General features: G+C 46.0%; 1 protein-coding gene across 1 annotated transcript in view; it reads right to left on the bottom strand.

Moving 5' to 3' along the window:
- The window catches only part of LOC139234133 (semaphorin-7A-like), a 58250-nt gene that overhangs the window by 21430 nt on the left and 17528 nt on the right, over positions 1 to 19292 (bottom strand). The window contains exons 3-7 of the mRNA XM_070865101.1: positions 6828 to 6881; positions 5646 to 5744; positions 2263 to 2365; positions 2061 to 2174; positions 606 to 727 (exon numbers count right to left, since the gene is read on the bottom strand). Coding sequence (XP_070721202.1) covers positions 606 to 727; positions 2061 to 2174; positions 2263 to 2365; positions 5646 to 5744; positions 6828 to 6881 — 492 coding nt within the window. The remainder of the gene's footprint in view (positions 1 to 605; positions 728 to 2060; positions 2175 to 2262; positions 2366 to 5645; positions 5745 to 6827; positions 6882 to 19292) is intronic.

Here is a 19292-nt window from a genome sequence, read left to right on the forward strand (position 1 = left end):
GGCAGAAACCCTCACCACATTTAAAAAGTACTTGGATGTGCACTTGAAGTGCCGTAACCTACAGGGCTACGGACCAAGAGCTGGAAAGGTGGGATTAGGCTGGGTAGCTCTTTGTCGGCCGGCACGGACACAATGGGCCGAATGGCCTCCTTCCGTGGTGTAAATTACTATCATTCTATGATCACTTTGCTTTTATATTCTATTCCTCTATTTAACAACCCAAGTAACCCATAAGCATTTTTAAGCACCTTATCAACTTGCCCAGCCAGCTTTAAGAAAACATTCAACACCTTTATAAATAAATTGGATCGGCCACTGGCTTTTGAAGGAAATGAAACTCAGGCGGTTTCTATAACAAGCATCCAATCGGCACCATTAGTTGTACACTCAGGCGGGAAGGTGAAAACCGACCCCAGGGTTGGGATATGAATTTTAAACGGGGCACTAAAGGTGACTATAGAACATTGAGAACAGACAGTAGTAGGGTGTACGCCTATCTCCCAGAGCCGTGTGACAACAGGTTACAGTGACGTTTCACGGTGATGTAATAAACACCCAGCTGAAAATGGCAGCAAGTCACAGCCTGCTATGTTGGACTTACCCACCTTACATACACGGGCAATCCGGGATATCCAGGGGTCAATGTCAGGGTTTGCCGGCAAATTCTTTTCTCTGAAGAACATGTAAACCAGGTCGTCCATCGGTGACATTCCTACAAACTTAGGATCTAAACGGAAGAAAGCGGGATTATCGATAAATAATATAATATCAAGGCTCGGAAAGTGATTTTGTTGAAATGTTTTCTTTCGTTTGAAATCAATTGAACTTTGAACTGCGGATGCCTGGTAACTAACTTGGGTCCGGCTTTATTCACAGCAGGCCGACATAACAGGATAGAAACTATTTGTTGCTAAAAGCGTCTCAGCAAACCTCAGCTTCCTGATATCGGAGGAACTAAGCTCAGCTGCTACTTGTCGGAAAGTCAGTCACAGCAGACACTTTTGCTCACTCGTTGTGACTGCTGCATGAATATCTCATGTGGGTTTTGTTTCTTTGAGGAACCCAGTCTGCCTGTCACTGCACAGAGCGGAAACCCGAAGCACAAGATCACAGCTGGATATTTAGTAAACGGAATCCAGGGTCCCTGGCAACAGTTACAGTCGCTCGTTAATATTGGTCGACAGGAAAGCACCAGCTCTTCTGTGGTCACCTCACCCTTCTAAAGGGAAAGTGATGTGTTGCGCTGTCCCGGGATTCCCTCCATGTCACAAGTTGAGTAATCCCATCTGCCCCGCCCCCTCAGAATTTAGCCAATGACTCGCTGAGCCGCACAGACAAGGAAATGTCAAGTTGACCGGTCAAGTTGACTGGTTGAAGCTGGGGGTAACTGAGGAGGCTGCAACTGGTCTCGTTGCCCGTAGGTCAAGGGGTGGAATAACAGCCGGGGTTCCAAATCCCAATCATTATCCAATGGCTGCTGCTGGAAGTGCGCATTTGGGGGTGTTGGGTGAGGAAAGGATCGGAATCAACTTTAATCCCTCCATCCTCCTCTCCCAAAATGTAGCAGCTTTTAAAGGGCTGCTGCTCCTTCTGTTGTCGGCCACTTGGTGTGGTGAAGACATCGGAGTGCCAAGGACTAACTGCCAGAAAGGTCCCCTCCACTGGGGAGAAATGTAACATGAGGAGCGTCTCCATCCTCTCAGAACCAATGTGCAGTGAGTGTGACAGGAGGCCATGCACAGGGTGAATGCAGTCTCCAACTTCTAACGTCACGGGAGCCGCTCAGGAGGCTTTCTGGTCTGAGGGAGAGTGTCTGGGCACGAGCTGCCTGGAGTTCACCGTCGGGGGCTGATGTGTGTGGCACTTGTTAGTGACTCTCAGGTGACACGCGTGGAGCTGATCCTGCCGTGAGCTACTGCGATTCAGAGAGGAGGGGCGACGGAAGGAAATTGGAGATGGGAACAAGATATGACGACCCTGGAGTGATGATCGTGGGAGAGAGATACACGCAGAGCGAAACATTTAACAAGCCTGGGACAAACGATTGTGTTCACACTTACCAGCCATCCAGGTATCAACAGAAAGTAACCAGGACACTTCATCTGCTTTTCTAAACCCTCGAAGGACATTGTTTTCATTACTATACAAAGCTGCTACCGAATAGAGTCGCTCTTCTGTAATTAGAAGTAAATGCACACACACTGAGTGAGCTGGTCCTTGGTCTCCAAAGGATTCTGAGCTTGAATTGCAAGGGGGACTTACCCACAACCAGTGAGGTGACGGACTGCTTTGGAGTTAAAGGGCAGACACCCGCTCCTAAGGGACGTTCTTTTCCGTTGATAATTAAATTCAATTCATTGCCAGACTGAGTAAAAAGAAAACAGTTGGTTAGTATTTTTATTTTCTAAAATGAATGGTTTATTCTCATGTAACAGACGAAGACTAGTCCAAGAGGGATTGTTACTTAAATGGAAAGAAAGCATTGTGTGTGGAAACAACTCTATTATTGTTGAATCGTGCGACTGCCAGGATGTTGGATGGCGATCTCGACGGGCTTTGGTCTTTCTTCCTCCAGCAATTGCTACGTTATTGTCCCAGGAATTCTTTGGGGTGCCGCAGGGATCAGTGCTGGGGCCTCAGCTATTTACACTCTATATTAATGGCTTAGATGAATCGATCGAGTGTAATGCATTCAAGTTTGCCGGCGATACAAAGCTCTAGTAAGCTGTGAATAAGACACAAAGAGGCTGCTAAGGGATATGGACAGGTTAAGTGAGTGTGCAAGAAGGTAGCAAGATGGAGTATAATGTGGGGAAATATGAGGTTATTCACTTTGGTAGTTCGATTAGAAAAACAGAATATTTTTTAAATGGTGGGAAACTATTAAATATCCTTCTACACGAAACACAGAAAGTTAACATGCAGGTACAACAAGCAATTAGGAAGACAAGTGGTATGTTGGCCTTTATTGCAAGGGGCTTGGAGTACAAGAGTAAGGAAGTCTTGCAGCAATTGTACAGGGCTTTGGTGAGACCACACCTGGACTACTGTGCACAGTTTTGGTCTCTGTAAGGAAGTGAGGGAGGGATGGAGGGAGAAACATAGAAACAAAAAAAATAGGTACAGGATTAGGCCATTCGGCCTTTCGAGCCTGCACCACCATTCAATAAGATCATGGCTGATCATTCCCTCAGTACCCCTTTCCTGCTTTCTCTCCATACCCCTTGATCCCCTTAGCCGTAAGGGCCATATCTAAACCATTTTGAATATATCCAATGAACTGGCATCAACAACTCTCTGCGGCAGGGAATTTCAGAGGTTAAGAACTCTCTGAGTGAAGAAGTTTCTCCTCGTCTCAGTCCTAAATGGCCTACCCCTTATTCTAAGACTGTGTCCCCTGGTTCTGGGCTTACCCAACATCGGGAACATTCTACCCGCATCTAACCTGTCCCGTCCCGTCAGAATCTTATATGTTTCTATGAGATCCCCTCTCATCCTTCTAAACTCCAATGTATAAAGGCCCAGTTGATCCAGTCTCTCCTCATCTGTCAGTCCAGCCATCCCGGGAATCAGTCTGGTGAACCTTCGCTGCACTCCCTCAATAGCAAGAACGCCCTTCCTCAGCTTAGGAGACCAAAACTGAACACAATATTCCAGGTGAGGCCTCACCAAGGCACTGTACAACTGCAGTAAGACCTCCCTGCTCCGATACTCAAATCCCCTCGCTATGAAGGCCAACATACCATTTGCTTCTTCACCGCCTGCTGTACCTGAATGCCAACTTTCAATGACTGATGAACCATGACACCCAGGTCTCATTGCACCTCCCCTTTTCTCAATCTGCCACCATTCAGATAATATTCTGTCTTCGCGTTTTTGCCCCCAAAGTGGATTACCTCACATTTATCCACATTATACTGCATCTGCCATGCATTTGCCCACTCACCTAACCTGTCCAAGTCACCCTGCAGCTTCTTAGCATCCTCCTCACAGCTCACACCGACACCCAGTTTAGTGTCATCTGCAAACCTGGAGATATTACACTCAACTCCTTCATCCAAATCATTGATGTATATTGTAAATAGCTGGGGTCCCAGCACTGAGCCCTGCGGCACCCCACTAGTCACTGCCTGCCATTCTGAAAAGGACCCGTTTATCCCGACTCTCTGCTTCCTGTCTGCCAACCAGTTCTCTATCCACGTCAGTATATTACCCCCAATACCATGTGCTTTGAAAAAAAAAATGTAATGAACCAGCTGGATTTCCGGTCGTTCCACCAGATTTATTTAATTGAATTCAAATTCCCCAGCTGCTGTGGAGGGATTTGAACTAATATTTCTGGATTATTAGTCCAGGCCTCTGCATTATTAGTCCAGTAACATAACCACTATGCTACCGTACCTGTAGCAATTGTACAGGGCTTTGGTCAGACCACAGCTGGAGTACTGTGCACAGTTTTGGTCTCTGTAGGGAAGGGAATGGAGGGAGGAATAGAAAGGAAGGGAAGGGAAGGGAGGGAGGGAGAACTGCATTTATATAGTGCCTTTCACAACCAAAGGGAGTCTCAAAGTGCAATACAGCCAATGAACTACTTTTGGAGTGTAGTCACTGTAGTAATGTAAGGAAGTATATACTTGTCTTAGAGGGGCTGTACAAAGGTTCACTAGATTGATTCCTGGGATGAGAGGGATGTCCTATGAGGAGAAATTGAGTAGATTGGGCCGATAGTCTCTGGAGTTTAGAAGAATGAGAGGTGATCTCAATGAAACATACAAGATTCTGAGGGGGATTGACAGGGTAGATACTGAGAGGTTGTTTCCCCCGGGCTGGAGTGTCTAGAACTAGGGGCACAGTCTCAGGATAAGGGGTCGGCCATTTAAGACTGAGATGAGAAGAAATTTCTTCATTCAGAGGGTGGTAAATCTCTGGAATTCTCTACCACAGATGGCTGTGGATGCTGAGTTGTTGAGTATATTCAAGACAGAGATCGATAGATTTTTGGTCTCTAAGGGAATCGAGGGATTTGGAGATAGTGCAGGAAAGTGGTGTTGAGGTAGAAGATCAGCCAGGATCTTATTAAATGACGGAGCAGGTTCGAGGGGCCGTATGGCCTACTCCTGCTCCTATTTCTTATGTTCTTGTCTCAGAACATAATTCATCAGAAATGAGCTCAGGCACAGGACAATTACCAAAGTAGTTGAGACAAGTGATTGGTTTATTCTAATTTGACTCCATCCTTTGCAATGATGTCAGGCATTTTAGAGGCATGGCCATGAAATTGGGGTGTTAATTTGGCTTTGTCGAAGGATGATCACACTAATGTCACATCCAAGTGACACCTTTAATGGGGTTTCCTCTAGTACGTTGCAGGCTTGTGGCGCATTGCGGGGTAATTTGGACTTTGGGAGATATATCGGGCGATAACGCTTAGCCGCCCAATAAACACCCTGCCTGATCGGGAGAGGTATATAACGCGCAGATGATCTGATATCACCCATTGTACACAATCGAACAAAGTCAAAATTGCCCCAATGTGTCCGAGCTGCCCACCGCATGCTGTCTCTCGACCCAACTTTAGTTGCAACTTTAAAGTGAAAGGCACAATTAGGAGAAATAAATTGAAGAATTTATCCAAAAGTACTTACATGTAGCCAACATTGTGGGACCTGGGCATTGGTTCCACACAGAAGAATGTGAGTTGCGTTGAACTTTTGCAAGACCATGACAAAATTCCCACAGTGATCCTGGAGTCAAATAAAGATCATGAAAGTTTAAACATTGTTACGGGGCAGAGCAATATCACAGATCCCCATTGAAAGGCTTCAGAAAGGTTTCTATACAATGTGTGAAAAGTCTCGGGGCAGAAACGCCACAGCCCTTCCAGCACAACTCCAACGGGAGTGCGGCCTGGAAATGGGCCCAGACCTGGATGAGCTTTTGTTTGGGGGCGGACCCAGAGCCTTGCTCCGAACAAGGATCGCTGACGCTAACTCCGAGGCCTCTGCGGAGGCTGATCGGTCGAGAAGAAGGAGATGGTGGGATTTGAGGTCCGGGTCTGGGTCGTGAGGAAGTGGAGGGAACAATTTTAAAATCTTTTTATAGACTATTGCTGGGGATATAGTCGATCTTTTCGGGGGGGAGGGGAGGAGGATTTTGCAGCTTCCTTGGATTAGCAGGCACCCGGAATGAATCCCGAGTAAGATAGGAGCCCACTGCAAATGAGATTCCCTCCACCTACCATACATACCCCGAAGGGGACAATGCTGCAGGGGTCTGGCAGGCAAGACCCTGTCATAAGTGCCAAGATTGCAGCTCTTGGAATAAGGTAGCCTTATGTACAATGATCCCCCAATTTTAATATTGCCCTTTAACGGACTGCATTCAAATTTTCACCAATGCCGTTTAATTTCGCATTGGAAAAGCCAGACAGCTGTGCGTGCGCGTGGCTTAGAGGGAACGTTGCTAATGTCTGACTGTTGCACGTTAGTAAAACCCATGTCCACATTTATTGACGAAGATCGCACATTATAAACTGGACTCAGAAGGTGCCGAGCAAAGTTGGATCATTGGGGAGTTGGGTTTGCCAGGAGCCATCTTATATTTCAGGAATGCTGTACAAATGATGGCTCTCATCGGGAAGCTATTTAGCCACAGGAAAATGATCCCACTTAATAACAAATGAATGTGTGAGGAAAACAGCTGGGGAGGGAGTTGCATAAATACTCGATTATAAGACCATGACAGAGCCTTCTCCTGGGAAATTCCGCTTAATTGTAGAGTTTCAACAACATGAAATGGACTGAAAGATTTTCTGGGGCCGAACTCACCAACTTGTTCTTTATGCATTTTTTGGTGGCTGTGTCATCACCAGGCACTGGAATCTGGAAGGTGAAGAGACAAGGGTCGTGACTTATGTTGGGCAAAGCTCGAATACAAAAGGTAACACAGCTGATCGTACGCCATTGCTGCACCAGTGTGAGTCTGTGCACGATCCTGTCCCAATTACATTCCAATACAGCAGCTTAACAACGTTGTAGCATCTCACAGTGGGGCTGTAATGAAGAAAGGCTTGAATTTATATAGCGCCTATCACACCCTCAGGATGTCCCGAAGCACTTTACAGCCAATGAAGTACCTTTAAAGTGTAGTCACTGTTGTAATGTAGGAAATGCGCACAGCAAGCTCCCACAAACAGCAATGTGATAACGACCAGGTCATTTGTTTTAAGATGTTGGCAGAGGGATAAATATTAACCAGGACGCCGGGGAGGACTCCCGTGCTCCTCTTCAAATGTGACAACGACCAGATCATTTGCTTTAAGGTATAAAAACAGAAAATTGTGGAAATCTCAGCGGGTCAGGCAGCATCTGTAGAGCGAAAAAGAGAAATAACATTTCGGGTCTGTGACCCTTCGTCAGGTCATCGACCTGAAACGTTAACTCTGCTTCTCTCTCCACAGATGCTGCCTGACCCGCTGAGACTTCCAGCATTTTCTGTTTTTATTTCACATTTCCAGCATCTGCGGTATTTTGCTTTTGTATTTGTTTTAAAGGTGTTGGTTGAGAGATAAATTATAGGTGGCCCCTCGAAACAAGGATGACTTGTTTCCACGCCAAAAAAGGATGAGTTCACAGGTGTTTCTATGAAGGACCCGAACTACATCCTGTGCGTGGATTTTTTTTAATGTGGGGTGGCCGTTGCACACCAGCCACCACACGGGCTTGACAGAGCCAGGTCTTGGTCCAGTGGCAAGGATTACCAAAGACGACTGGAGACCAGCTTTGCTGCACAGACCTAGTGCGCACACATATCGCAGTTTGGGCTGGCCCGTGCTGCCCCTGGGCCCCTGGCCCCGAACTCACGCCTCCCCTGGGCCTTGATCGTATCCCTCTGATAAATATTAACCAGGGCACCGGGGAGGACTACCCTGCTCCTCTTCAAATAGTGCCATGGGATCTTTCACGTCCATGGAAAGATCAGACGGGGCGCATGCAGACTACAGAGACGCCGTACTCTGCTCAACCCCAATGTACCGTATCACCAGCTTCACCGGTGGCTGCCAGCATGGTCTCACGGTGTCAGGGTGGGGATGGGCGCTACGTTAGAGCAACAGACATAATGAAAATCATTGGTTGCTCCTGATGAATTCATCAGATTGAGAAAAATGGCTGAATTTTGCTACTGTAGTCTTTTTGAAAAATCGATTTCTTTCTGTTCCACCATCACCGAACACTAGTTAGACAACGCCATTATTGGGAGTAGGTCACCGGTACAGCTTTGGTCTCTATATTTAAGGACGGATATACTTGCATTGGAGGCAGTTCAGAGAAGGTTCACTAGGTTGATTCCGGAGATGAGGAGGTTGACTTATGAGGAAAGGTTGAGTAGGTTGGACCTCTACACATTGGAGTTCAGAAGAATGAGAGGTGATCTTATTGAAACATAAGATAAAGAGGGTGCTCGACAAGGTGGATGCAGAGAGGATATTTCCACTCATAGAGGAAATTTAAAACTAGGGGACATAGTCTCAGAATAAGGGGCCGCCCATTTAAAACTGAGATGACGAGAAATTTCTTCTCTCAGAGGGTTGTAAATCTGTGGAATTCTCTGCCCCAGAGAGTTGTGGAGGCTGGGTCATTGAATATATTTAAGGCGGAGATAGACAGATTTTTGAGCGATGAGGGATTAAAAGGTTATGGGGAGCGGGCGGGGAAGTGGGGCCGAGTCCATGATCAGATCAGCCATCATCATCATAGGCAGTCCCTCGGAATTGAGGAAGACTTGCTTCCACTCTTAGCATGAGTTCTTCGGTGGCTGTATAGTCCAATACGAGAACCACAGTCTCTGATCAGCCACGATCTTATTGAATGACAGAGCAGGCTCGAGGGGCCCAATGGCCTAATCCTGCTCCTATTTCTTATGTTCTTATTCTCTCCATGGAGGAGGCAGTGGTCAGTCACCACCACTCCCAACATTTGCATTCTTTGAAACCTTTTGAAAATTATTTCTATCATCCTTTCGGGCAATGTATTCCAGACTGTAACAACTCGCTGCCTAAAAACAAAATTCTCCTTATCTCCCCTTGGATTTATTACCAATTATTTCTTCTGGTTACCAACCCTCCTGCCAGTGGATGCAGTTTCTCCCCATCTACGCGATCAAAACCAGTCATCATTTTGAATGCCTCCACTAAATCTCCCCTTTGCTCCACGGAGAACGATCCCTAATTTATTTTATAGTGTGCTTACTGGCAATTAAAGTTGGGACTTTAGAAAAGCATTACCCAGCTCTAAAGTTATAGGCAAGGATCGACTTGCCGCTGGTCATGAGTTTGCAGCTGCACGCCAACATTTGAGCACAAACATGATGTAATTTATTATGGTCACTTAACCGAGCACATGATTGGCCGATAAAAATGGCTCATTGAATTTCTTGCTACTTTCCAGCAAATAGTAAACAAAAGCAAAGCATACACCACTCAAAATACTTCCTGAGACAAGGCTGAAATGTACCATATGCCTTAATTGATCAGTAACTGCGTCAACATTCGTAATCTCATGTAATTGATATGAACTGAACTTAATATGAAAAGAAAGAAAGACTTGCATTTATATAGCGCCCTTCACGACCACCGGACGTCTCAAAGCACTTTACAGCCAATGAAGTACGTTTGGAGTGTAGTCATAATTGTAATGTGGGAAACGCCAACTTGTGCACAGCAAGCTCCCACAAACAGCAATGTGATAATGACCAGATAATCAGTTTTTTTGTTATGTTGATTGAGGAATAAATATTGGCCAGGACACCGGGAATCACTCCCCTGCTCTTCATCAAAATAGTGCCATGGATCTTTTACATCCACTTGAGAGAGCAGATGGAGCCTCGGTTTAATGTCTCATCTGAAAGACGGCACCTCAGACAGTGCGGCACTCCCTCAGCACTGCACTGGGAGTGTCAGCCTAGATTTTTGTGCTCAAGTCCCTGGAGTGGGGCTTGAACCCACAACCTTCTGACTCAGAGGCGAGAGTAGAACCATGGCTGATACTGTCAAACAAATAGTAAAAAAAAGCTATGCCTCCACCACTCAAAACACATCCTGGGAAAAGGCTGCAGTGTACCATTTGGCCTAATTTATCAGTAACTGTGTCAACATTAAATCTCATGTAATGAATACCAACCAAAGTGATGATAAGATGAACAAAGTAGAAAACTTCTATTGTCCTAAATATAACTGGTGAAAAGTGATGGCTGAATGAATAATGTGTGACTTTTCATTGCAGTCACAAGTGATTGGAACATGGTTGTATTGTACAATGGATGATGATTGATAAAAGGCGTTATATGTTCTGAAAAGCGGTTTCCAAAATGTTTTGAGCGTGTTGCCCTGGTCCTAGTTATAGTTAGAGGTCAGCTGTAGCACTCGCACCTCGGAGTCAGAAGGTTGTGGGTTCAAGTCCCATTCCAGGGACTTGAGCACAAACATCTACACTGACACTCAGTGCAGTGCTGAGGGAGCGCTGCACTATCTTTCAGATGAGACGTCAAACCGAGGCCCCGACTGCTCCATCAGGTAGATGTAAAAGATCCCATGGCACTATTTCAAAGAAGAGCAGGGGGGTTAACCCCTCATTGATATTAGTCATTATCACACTGCTGTTTGTGGGAGCTTGCTGTGCGCAAATTGGTTGCTGCGTTACAACAGTGACTACACTTCGGAAGTATTTTATTGGCTGTAAAGCACTTTGGGGTGTCTGGTGATCATGAAAGACGCTATATAAATCCAAGTTTTCCTTTCCTTTTAGGCACCAATGTCATTGACTAGTTCCACCATACTGACTACGTTATCCTTTAAAATATCCTGGAATTCATGGGTTAAGTTTCTCAAACTGCTAACTAGTGTTGGAATGTCAACCATTCGCAAAGAAAACAACGTCTAGATGTCCCAGCACCTGATAGATCCCTAACTCAGTAGGCAATTATAGAGTCTACCTCTGATGGTATATATCAGACGATTCCATGTACACCCTGTGTTTATAAGCTATTTTTTTGGTAACATCCTATAACAGACTTAAGGAGCAGACCAGGGAATGGGAGATTTACCAATGGAAAGACACCAATAGTACTTTGGGTTTTATAAATCAGGGCATCAGGTACAAGAGAAAAAGGACAATGATAGATGAGTACAGGGCCACGATTGGAGTGCAATGTGTAACTTAGAAAGAACATTAAAATCGTAGAGTGTAAACAAATTTAATTAAAAGTTAGCCAATATAGATAGCAGGTTGCAATTTAGCTCATTATCCCGCTAAGAATCAGAACGTCCCTATTTGCCATAAGTGGCGTTGCCATGGTGATAGTTCAGGCCTTTCTGAACTCTGTGTTCCCAGTCAGGCTGCAGTGTCAATAATTAAGCCAAGCATTTTAATTCTCCAACGGTTCCAGGCTGCTGCATTTGTCCTATTCCGATCCTCTCCCCTGTTCCTTCCTTTTAAAATGTTTGAATACAAAAGCTCATCGAAGTCGAAAGAATAACACCCCCCGCGCCCCCCCCCCACCTTTCGCCCCCTCCAAAGAATTCTGTACAGCTTTCCTGAACTGCATTGTCCCCAGATCTTGCTCACATTTTCTATAAAATGACGTCCCATTTGATACAATAATGTATCATAATTTGATAAAATAATTTGATGCAATAATAATGAAAACAATCTCTTGGGACAAGCAAACTAGCCAATGTTTAGAGACAACAACAGCAACTTGTATTTATATAGCGCCTTTAATGTAGTGAAACGTCCCAAGGCGCTTCACTGAAGTGTTATAAGACAAAAAAATTGACACCGAGCCACATAAGGAGTAATTAGCGCAGGTGACCAAAAGCTTGGTCAAAGAAGTAGGTTTTAAGGAACGTCTTGAAGGAGGAAAGACAAGTAGAGAGACGGAGAGGTTTAGGGAGAGAGTTCCAGAGCTTGGGGCCCAGGCAACAGAAGCACGGCCACCGATGGTGGAGCAATTATAATCAAGAATGTTGAAGAGGGCAGAATTAGAGGAGCGCAGACATAAGAAATATAAGAAATAGGAGCAGGAGAAGGCCATAAAGCTCCTCGAGCCTGCTCCGCCATTTAATACGATCATGGCTGATCTGATCATGGACTCAGGTCCACTTGCCTGCCCGTTCCCCATCACCCCTTATCAGTTAAGAAACTGTCTATCTCTGTCTTAAATTTATTCAATGATCTCGAATGGGGGGAGGGGGTTGTGAGGCTGGAGGAGATTAGGGAGGGGTGAAAGCAGTTGGAATTTAATTTAGAGTGAGTGAAAGGAAGATTTGTGAGGACTCAGACACATACTCCCACACAGTATTGGACTTTCCTTCATTCCATTCATCCCACACTCCGGCTAATTTAACATTTCTGTTAAGGTTTCTCCTTTGTTACAGCCCACTCTAAATGCATTTCCTTTCAGCATTATACAATCTGACAAACTTCATTACCAGCCCAGCCGCCTAACCCCTGCCTCGACAATAGCAACGTCCTCAGGTCTTTTGCCCTGTTGCATTAAAGCTGGTCCTAGCTACTGCTACTGAACCTCGTTCTCCCTTCTTTCGGACTCTAGCTTCTCCAAACAAACTTGTGCGACTCCCTGACAACACTGAAAAATTGGATTCCGTCCCTAACTGTGGTGTTTGTTCTAAAAGTCACATCCGTGCTCATACACTGTCATATAGGAAGGCCATAAATGGCACTCATTTCAGGACTGCAGTTTGGCCCACATCTGTACAACACTGCAGGACATTCCGCGGATATGAAAGGTGCTATATAAATGCAAGTTCTGTCTTTTCTTCTTTTTCAATCGTGATTTGTGAGAATGTTTATTTCTGTTTGCAAGTATTTTGTCTCCTAATTTTCGTAACTTTTTCTCCGCCTAGGGTCACAAACTTTCGACAGTGAAGTTAGTTGAGGAACAAGTAATCTGCAGTTTTTATCTGTTGACCACTAAAGTGTCTGGATATGTTTCCCTCTGTCACTCTCTCCAATGTTGCCACCATTGAGGGGGAGGGGGGGGGGGGGGCGGTGGATGAAGGGCAGGGGTCTACCCTCAGCACCTTCCAATGCAATGCAATCGGCAACTTAGTGAACTCAGAGACAGCCGTGTCTGCATTTCATCGCTCCCTGGAACTTCGTGCTGATTGTGGGGGCTGATCTTCCTTCGCTTTTAAGGCTGGCTGGTTTTGTTGGTAAGCCGAGTTTGTGATACACTTGTACCTGGGCTGTCTGGTGAGGAGACGAAAATGGCCCTCGATCTCCCCTGTGTTCGTCGTTGGGCTCAGTGAGCAGGAGATAGCAAGCAAGGGGCTGTCAGCAGATGGATCTCTGAAGGGCGGACGAGCCGCAGTGCAACCATTGCAGAACCACCTGCATTTATATAGCACCTTTAAAGTTGCGGAATATCCCAAGACACTTCACAGGAGCATTAGCAAACAAAATGTGACATCAAGCCAAATAAGGAGATATTAGGACAGGTGACCAAAAGCTTGGTCAGAGAGAGTTTTAAGGAGCGTCTTAAAGGAAGAGAGCGAGATGGAGAGGCGGAGAGGTTTAGGCAGTGAGTTCAGAGCTTAGGGCCTCGGCAGCTAAAGGCACGGCCGCCAATGATACAGCAATTATAATCGAGGATGTGTATTAGGATTGACACTCGCATATTTTGGTTTATAAATACAATCCATTTTGATGTATGCCATGTATCCTACATGGCTACTGTTGGTACTATCACGAGGTGTGTCACCAGAGGGCACAGCAGTGGGAGACTCGTAGGTTACCTGTACAGGTGTGCCTGGCCTAGTATAAAAGGCAGGCCAGCAGGTGTGATCCTCACTCTGGAGTTATCAATAAAGGACTTAGGTCACTACAGTTCAAGTACAACACATTGCCCATTGGAGTCATTGTCAGAGCATCTAAAGATATATTTCTTGCTGCCCATTTTGTTTCCGATGGTGCCTCGCCCATGGGCGAAGTCATGGAAATTCTACTCACATATATTGAAATAGGTTGACGGACTTTGTTACTCAGATTGACCATGTAATGTAATTTACTGATGTTTGACAGCTCTGGTCATGGTGACAGAGATATACTTACTAACCAAATGCTCTGACCATGATGTATTTGTAATTCAAGATTAAATGAAGAGATTAGAGACAGGCAATCTCTACCACTGTTATAGGTTCACAGAATCATAGAAATTTACAACACGGAAGGAGGCCACTCAGCCCATTATGTCCGTGCCGGCCGACAAAGAGCTATCCAGCCTAATCCCACTTTCCAGCTCTAGGTCCGTAGCCCTGCAGGTTACGGCACTTCAAGTGCACATCCAAGTACTTTTTAAATGTGGTGAAGGTTTCTGCCTCTAACACCTTTTCAGGCAGTGAGTTCCAGACCCCCACCACCCTCTGGGTGAAGAAATTTCCCCTCAAATCCTCCCTAGACCTCCGACCAATTATTTTAAATCTATGCCCCCTGGTTGTTGACCCCTCTGCTAAGGGAAATAGGTCCGTCCTATCCACTCTATCCAGGCCCTTCATAATTTTATATGCTGTTGATGGGGGAGAGGGAAGGCTTCTTTTCCCACGAGCGGGCCCACTGATATAGAGGGTTGACGCTCGCCCCAGCCCACGTAGCAATTCTCGAAGTTAGCAGACAGAGACGGATGGCAAAGTACAACGATCTTTATTACGAACATCTGGGAACACCCCTTATCACAGCCGCATGTGAGTGGAGATGCTCTCCGAACAGCACAATCATACAACTTTTATACATTTCAAAACCCCTCTGTTCCCGGACAAGACCTCCCTAGATTTCTAATTGAACTACCTTATCAGTGCTACTTCTCTAATTGGACTACCTTATTAGTGCTACTTTGGATTGACAGGCCAAGACCCTCGTGGCCACTTTAGGCCGTGACTAGAATGACTTCATTCGGTCAGAATTTGTTGATTCTCCTTGGTGCCTGTGAGTCCGCCTCGAGCCTCTTCACAAGGTCTTATCAATGTCTGTTTAGGTTCTCACATCGTATCCTGTCGGAATATTATTGAATTGATAACTTCTGGAGCCTTGGTACAAGGCCGAAGAGAGGCCTTTTACCTCCTTATGGGTCGGTGCAGGAACCAGCACTTTAACCCTTGTCCCGCTGGTACCCATAATGCCAAATTTTCCTCTTACAATTACCTCCGCCTCCTCTGTTCCAAAAAGAACAAACCCAGTCTATCCAATCTTTCCTCATAGCTAAAATTCTCCAGTCCAGGCAACATCTTTGTAAATCTCCTCTGCACCCTCTCTAGTGCAATCACATCGTTCCTGTAATGTGGTGACCAGAACTGCACGCAGTGCTCCAGCTGCGGCCTAACTAGTGTTCTATACAGTTCAAGCATAACTTCCCAGCTCTTGTATCCCCAACACTTTTCTGTATTCTCCATTGGGCTACAGTTTCACTAATTAAATCAAGTCTATCCTGGATTTTTATCCCATGCCAGATCTGGAGTAAGGCAGCTCGAGTTCAACAATGAATCCTGGATTATGGTACATTCTGTACGGGAGAATATACGGGATTCCCATCGTTACAAACTCGGGGCCGGCTTTAGATATTCTCTCAGGTACAGCAGTGCCGGTCACTGCAATAAGTACTCTGAGTGTCTTTCATTGAGAGGTGTTGCCCATACTGCTCAATATCTAACTAAAAATAGCTTAACCCAGAGGTGTAACATTAATATCTCCTTGTGATCGGACCCAGACTTTTGCACATACCTCTACAGGACTCTCCAATCTTCTTGAAGGCAGACCACAGCTGGAGCACTGCGTGCAGTTCTGGTCACCACATTACAGGAACGATGTGATTGCACTGGAGAAGGTGCAGAGGAGATTTACATTAAAGGCACTTTATAAATGCACATTGTTACGGTTGAAAAAACACCTGGCATATCGAGGCCAGATACAACAACCTTGCATTTATATAGCGCCTTTAGCATGGTAAAATGTCCCAAAGCTCGTTGCAGGAGCGTTAGCAAACAAGGTGAGGGAATCGTTAAGCTGGCTTGCACCCTGATCACGATTAGAAATTACAATTCAGTCTGTCAAACGGCACGCATTTTCATTTCGAACAGGCCATATCAGCCGTCAAAATAACTTTATCCCAACTGATTTCCAAACTCAAAGCATTGCCCCATTATCCGTCAAGAATTCCCTATCTTACATTTTGAATGTTATCCTAGAGACAACAACCTCAGAGTTGAACCTGGCTGTTTTAAAATGATGTGAAGTAAAGAACTTTTCTGCTTCTGTCATGATGTGCTTTTTTAGTTTGCAAAGGCAAAAAGTTGTGATGAGCTTTGTAGTTCTGTTTTGGGGGAGGGCGGTAGGGGGTGAGGGGGCAAGGGGGCAAGGGGGCAGGGGGTGGGTAATAATATGAGCTACCTGAGCCTCGTTAACAGAGCAGAACACAATTCAATACTAATGGGTTGGCAAATATTTTCAGCTTGGATTTAATCACCCATTTCCTGAGAATCATAGAATGGTTACAGCACAGAAGGAGGCCATTCGGCCCATCGAGCCCGTGCCGGCTCTCTGCAAGAGCACCTCAGCCGGTCCCACTCCCCCGCCCATTTCTGCACATTTCTTCCTTCAGGTATTTATCCAACTCCCTTTTGAAAGCCACGATTGAGTCTGTCTCCACCACCTTTTCAGGCAGTGCATTCCAGATCCTAACCACTCGCTGTGTAAAAAAGTGTTGTCTTTGGTTCACCTTAAATCTGTGTCCTCTGGTCCTCGACCCCTCCACCAATGGGAACAGTTTCTCTCTATCTACTCTGTCCAGACCCCTCATGATTTTGAACACCTCGATCAAATCTCCTCTCAACCTCTGCTCCAAGGAGAACAACCCCAGCTTCTCCAGTGTATCCACGCAACTGAAGTCCCTCAGCCCTGGAATCATTCTTGTAAATCTTACAGTATATTCAAGACAGAGATCGATAGATTTTTGGATATTAAGGGAATCAAAGGATTATGGGGATAGTGCAGGAAAGTGGAGTTGAGGTAGAAGATCAGCCATGATCTTATTGAATGGCGGAGCAGGCTCAACGGGCCGAATGGCCTACGCATGCTCCTAATTCTTATATTTTCTGCACCCTTTCTAAGGTCGTCATGTCCTTCCTAAAGTGCGATGACCAGAATTGTACATAATGCTCCAGTTGAGGCCGAACCGAACCTTAGGTCATATTTTACCAAGTCCACAATAAAGTTTAGTAAGTCCACCCTTTTAAACAGCGTTACTGGGGTAGAAATCGGTCTTGGTAAAATGGGTCAGATCGTATTGATCACCTGCTCGAGGCCCCGCCCAATATACAGTTCTACTGCAGTACGACAGATGGCTGATGAGATATTTTACCACAGTTAGCAAAATGCTGCCCAAGTGAATCTGAACGGAATATATTTCAAAGCGCTGATGGCAACCACACACAATAGCCAGCGATGCACAATGAAGCTTGTAGCAGCTTTGTGTTAAGCATCCCGTGACATTTCCTGGTCATCAGGGACAAGCAACATAAATACAAGCTCTTACTGTTGGAGTGGAGCCATGCGGACTAGCAAAGACCCGGGATTGATTCCTGATCTGTACTGAGCTTGGCGAATGGAGTCGGGAGCTGGAGACACAGAGCACTCACATCTGATTCTCCCGTGACAATCAATCACGTGGTTGCACCGTCCGGTGACTTGACTCAAAACAACAGGCGCACTCTCAGAGTCCCTTTCTGTCCCGGCCACGAGATTAAATATTTCCCTGATTTTTACCTAGATCCTTTTTCTAATGTAGAAAAATGCCGATGCTTTCCTGTGAGATATAAAAGAATCAAACTGAGAACCAAGAGTGCTATTTGTTCATCACTGAGTCCCTCCTGAAGGTCCCACCATGCTGACACCAGCCCTGTGACTAAGGCCAGGCATTTCCTAAAGGCAAAACAAAGTGTTTCATTCCAAAACAGAAGCACGAAAGGAGAAGTGTTCAGTTTGCTACTTTCCCCGACGGTTGCTTCTGGGCACCAATGGTAGGCGGGCGCTGGTAAAGCTCACTGCGTTTAATAGCACACAGCAGGGATCGCTGAACGCTGAACAGAAAGTAGAAATCTTGGCTGTTTCCCCTCCCCTCCTAATTACAGAGACACTGATGGGTCGAAATTCCGTTTGCAACGCCACCTGTTAGCGCCGGAGAGGGGCAGCTCACGGGCAGCTAAGGACTTACTGTCGGCAGGGAACGGGTTCCTCGACGCAATGCACATTTCGCTGGGCGGTGGGGGTTGGTGCTAAGAGCTACCGCTGCACGCTCGGCCGCCACCCAAGTGGTGATGTCGTCAAACGTGCGACGCCCCCTTGCCGCCGCCGCGGCTGCGATATTCGGCAAGTACGGTGGCCTTACCGGCCGGCGTTCGTACAGCCTGGGGAAGGTGGCGGGATATCGGGGATCCCAGGGCGGGAGAGTCCAGGGCTCAAGGTCAGTGGTTATATTTATTTATTTTTTTAGCATTTATGTATTAATGGGACCAGTGGGGAAGTGTGGGTGAGGGAGACTTGTCAGAATTTTATTTTCATCTCGCACCTACCATGGGGAAATTCGGTCGGCCTCCTGAGATGCCACTCTGTTAGTGCCCGAGAATGAGTGTGCAATGCCACTTTTAGCGCCGCTCTCTCATCTTTGGCCGCGGAAACTGAATTTGGCAGTTTGAGGCGGCCACTACCACCTGGCGGTAAAGTCAGCACTCAGCCGGTGGCACCGCTTCTAAAACAGCGGGACCGAATTTCAACCCCTGAGATCTTCAAAAAATGTATGGAAGAGGGAGGCCATTCAACCTTTCCAGCTCATCCCTCCATTGGGTCTCCCCATCGGAGCATCCAACTGCCTCTGGAATGGCTGCAGAATGTTTGCCTCCTTCATACCCCGCCCATATGTTTATTCCAGTTATGGATCACTCTTTGGTGAAGAACTGCTTTCCAACATCAATCCTGAACTTGTCTTTTGCCCGAACCCCTTGTCCTGTAGTCATGCTTTAACTTGAAGTAGTGCTCAGGATTCACCTTCTCTGTTCCACTTAGTGTCTGATGTCTCTCAATGGGGTTCCCTCTCAATCACCTCCTTTCAAGGCTCCTCAGAGCTTAGTAACGGTCGGGATCAGACTCATGTCTCATCTCTATACCATGTACATCTGGAATTTCCTGAAATCTTTCCACTTGTTTCCCTCACCTATCTCCCGACATATG

The sequence above is a fragment of the Pristiophorus japonicus genome, chromosome 21 (assembly GCF_044704955.1).
Source record: "Pristiophorus japonicus isolate sPriJap1 chromosome 21, sPriJap1.hap1, whole genome shotgun sequence".
In the NCBI taxonomy this organism is placed as follows: Eukaryota; Metazoa; Chordata; class Chondrichthyes; family Pristiophoridae; genus Pristiophorus; species Pristiophorus japonicus.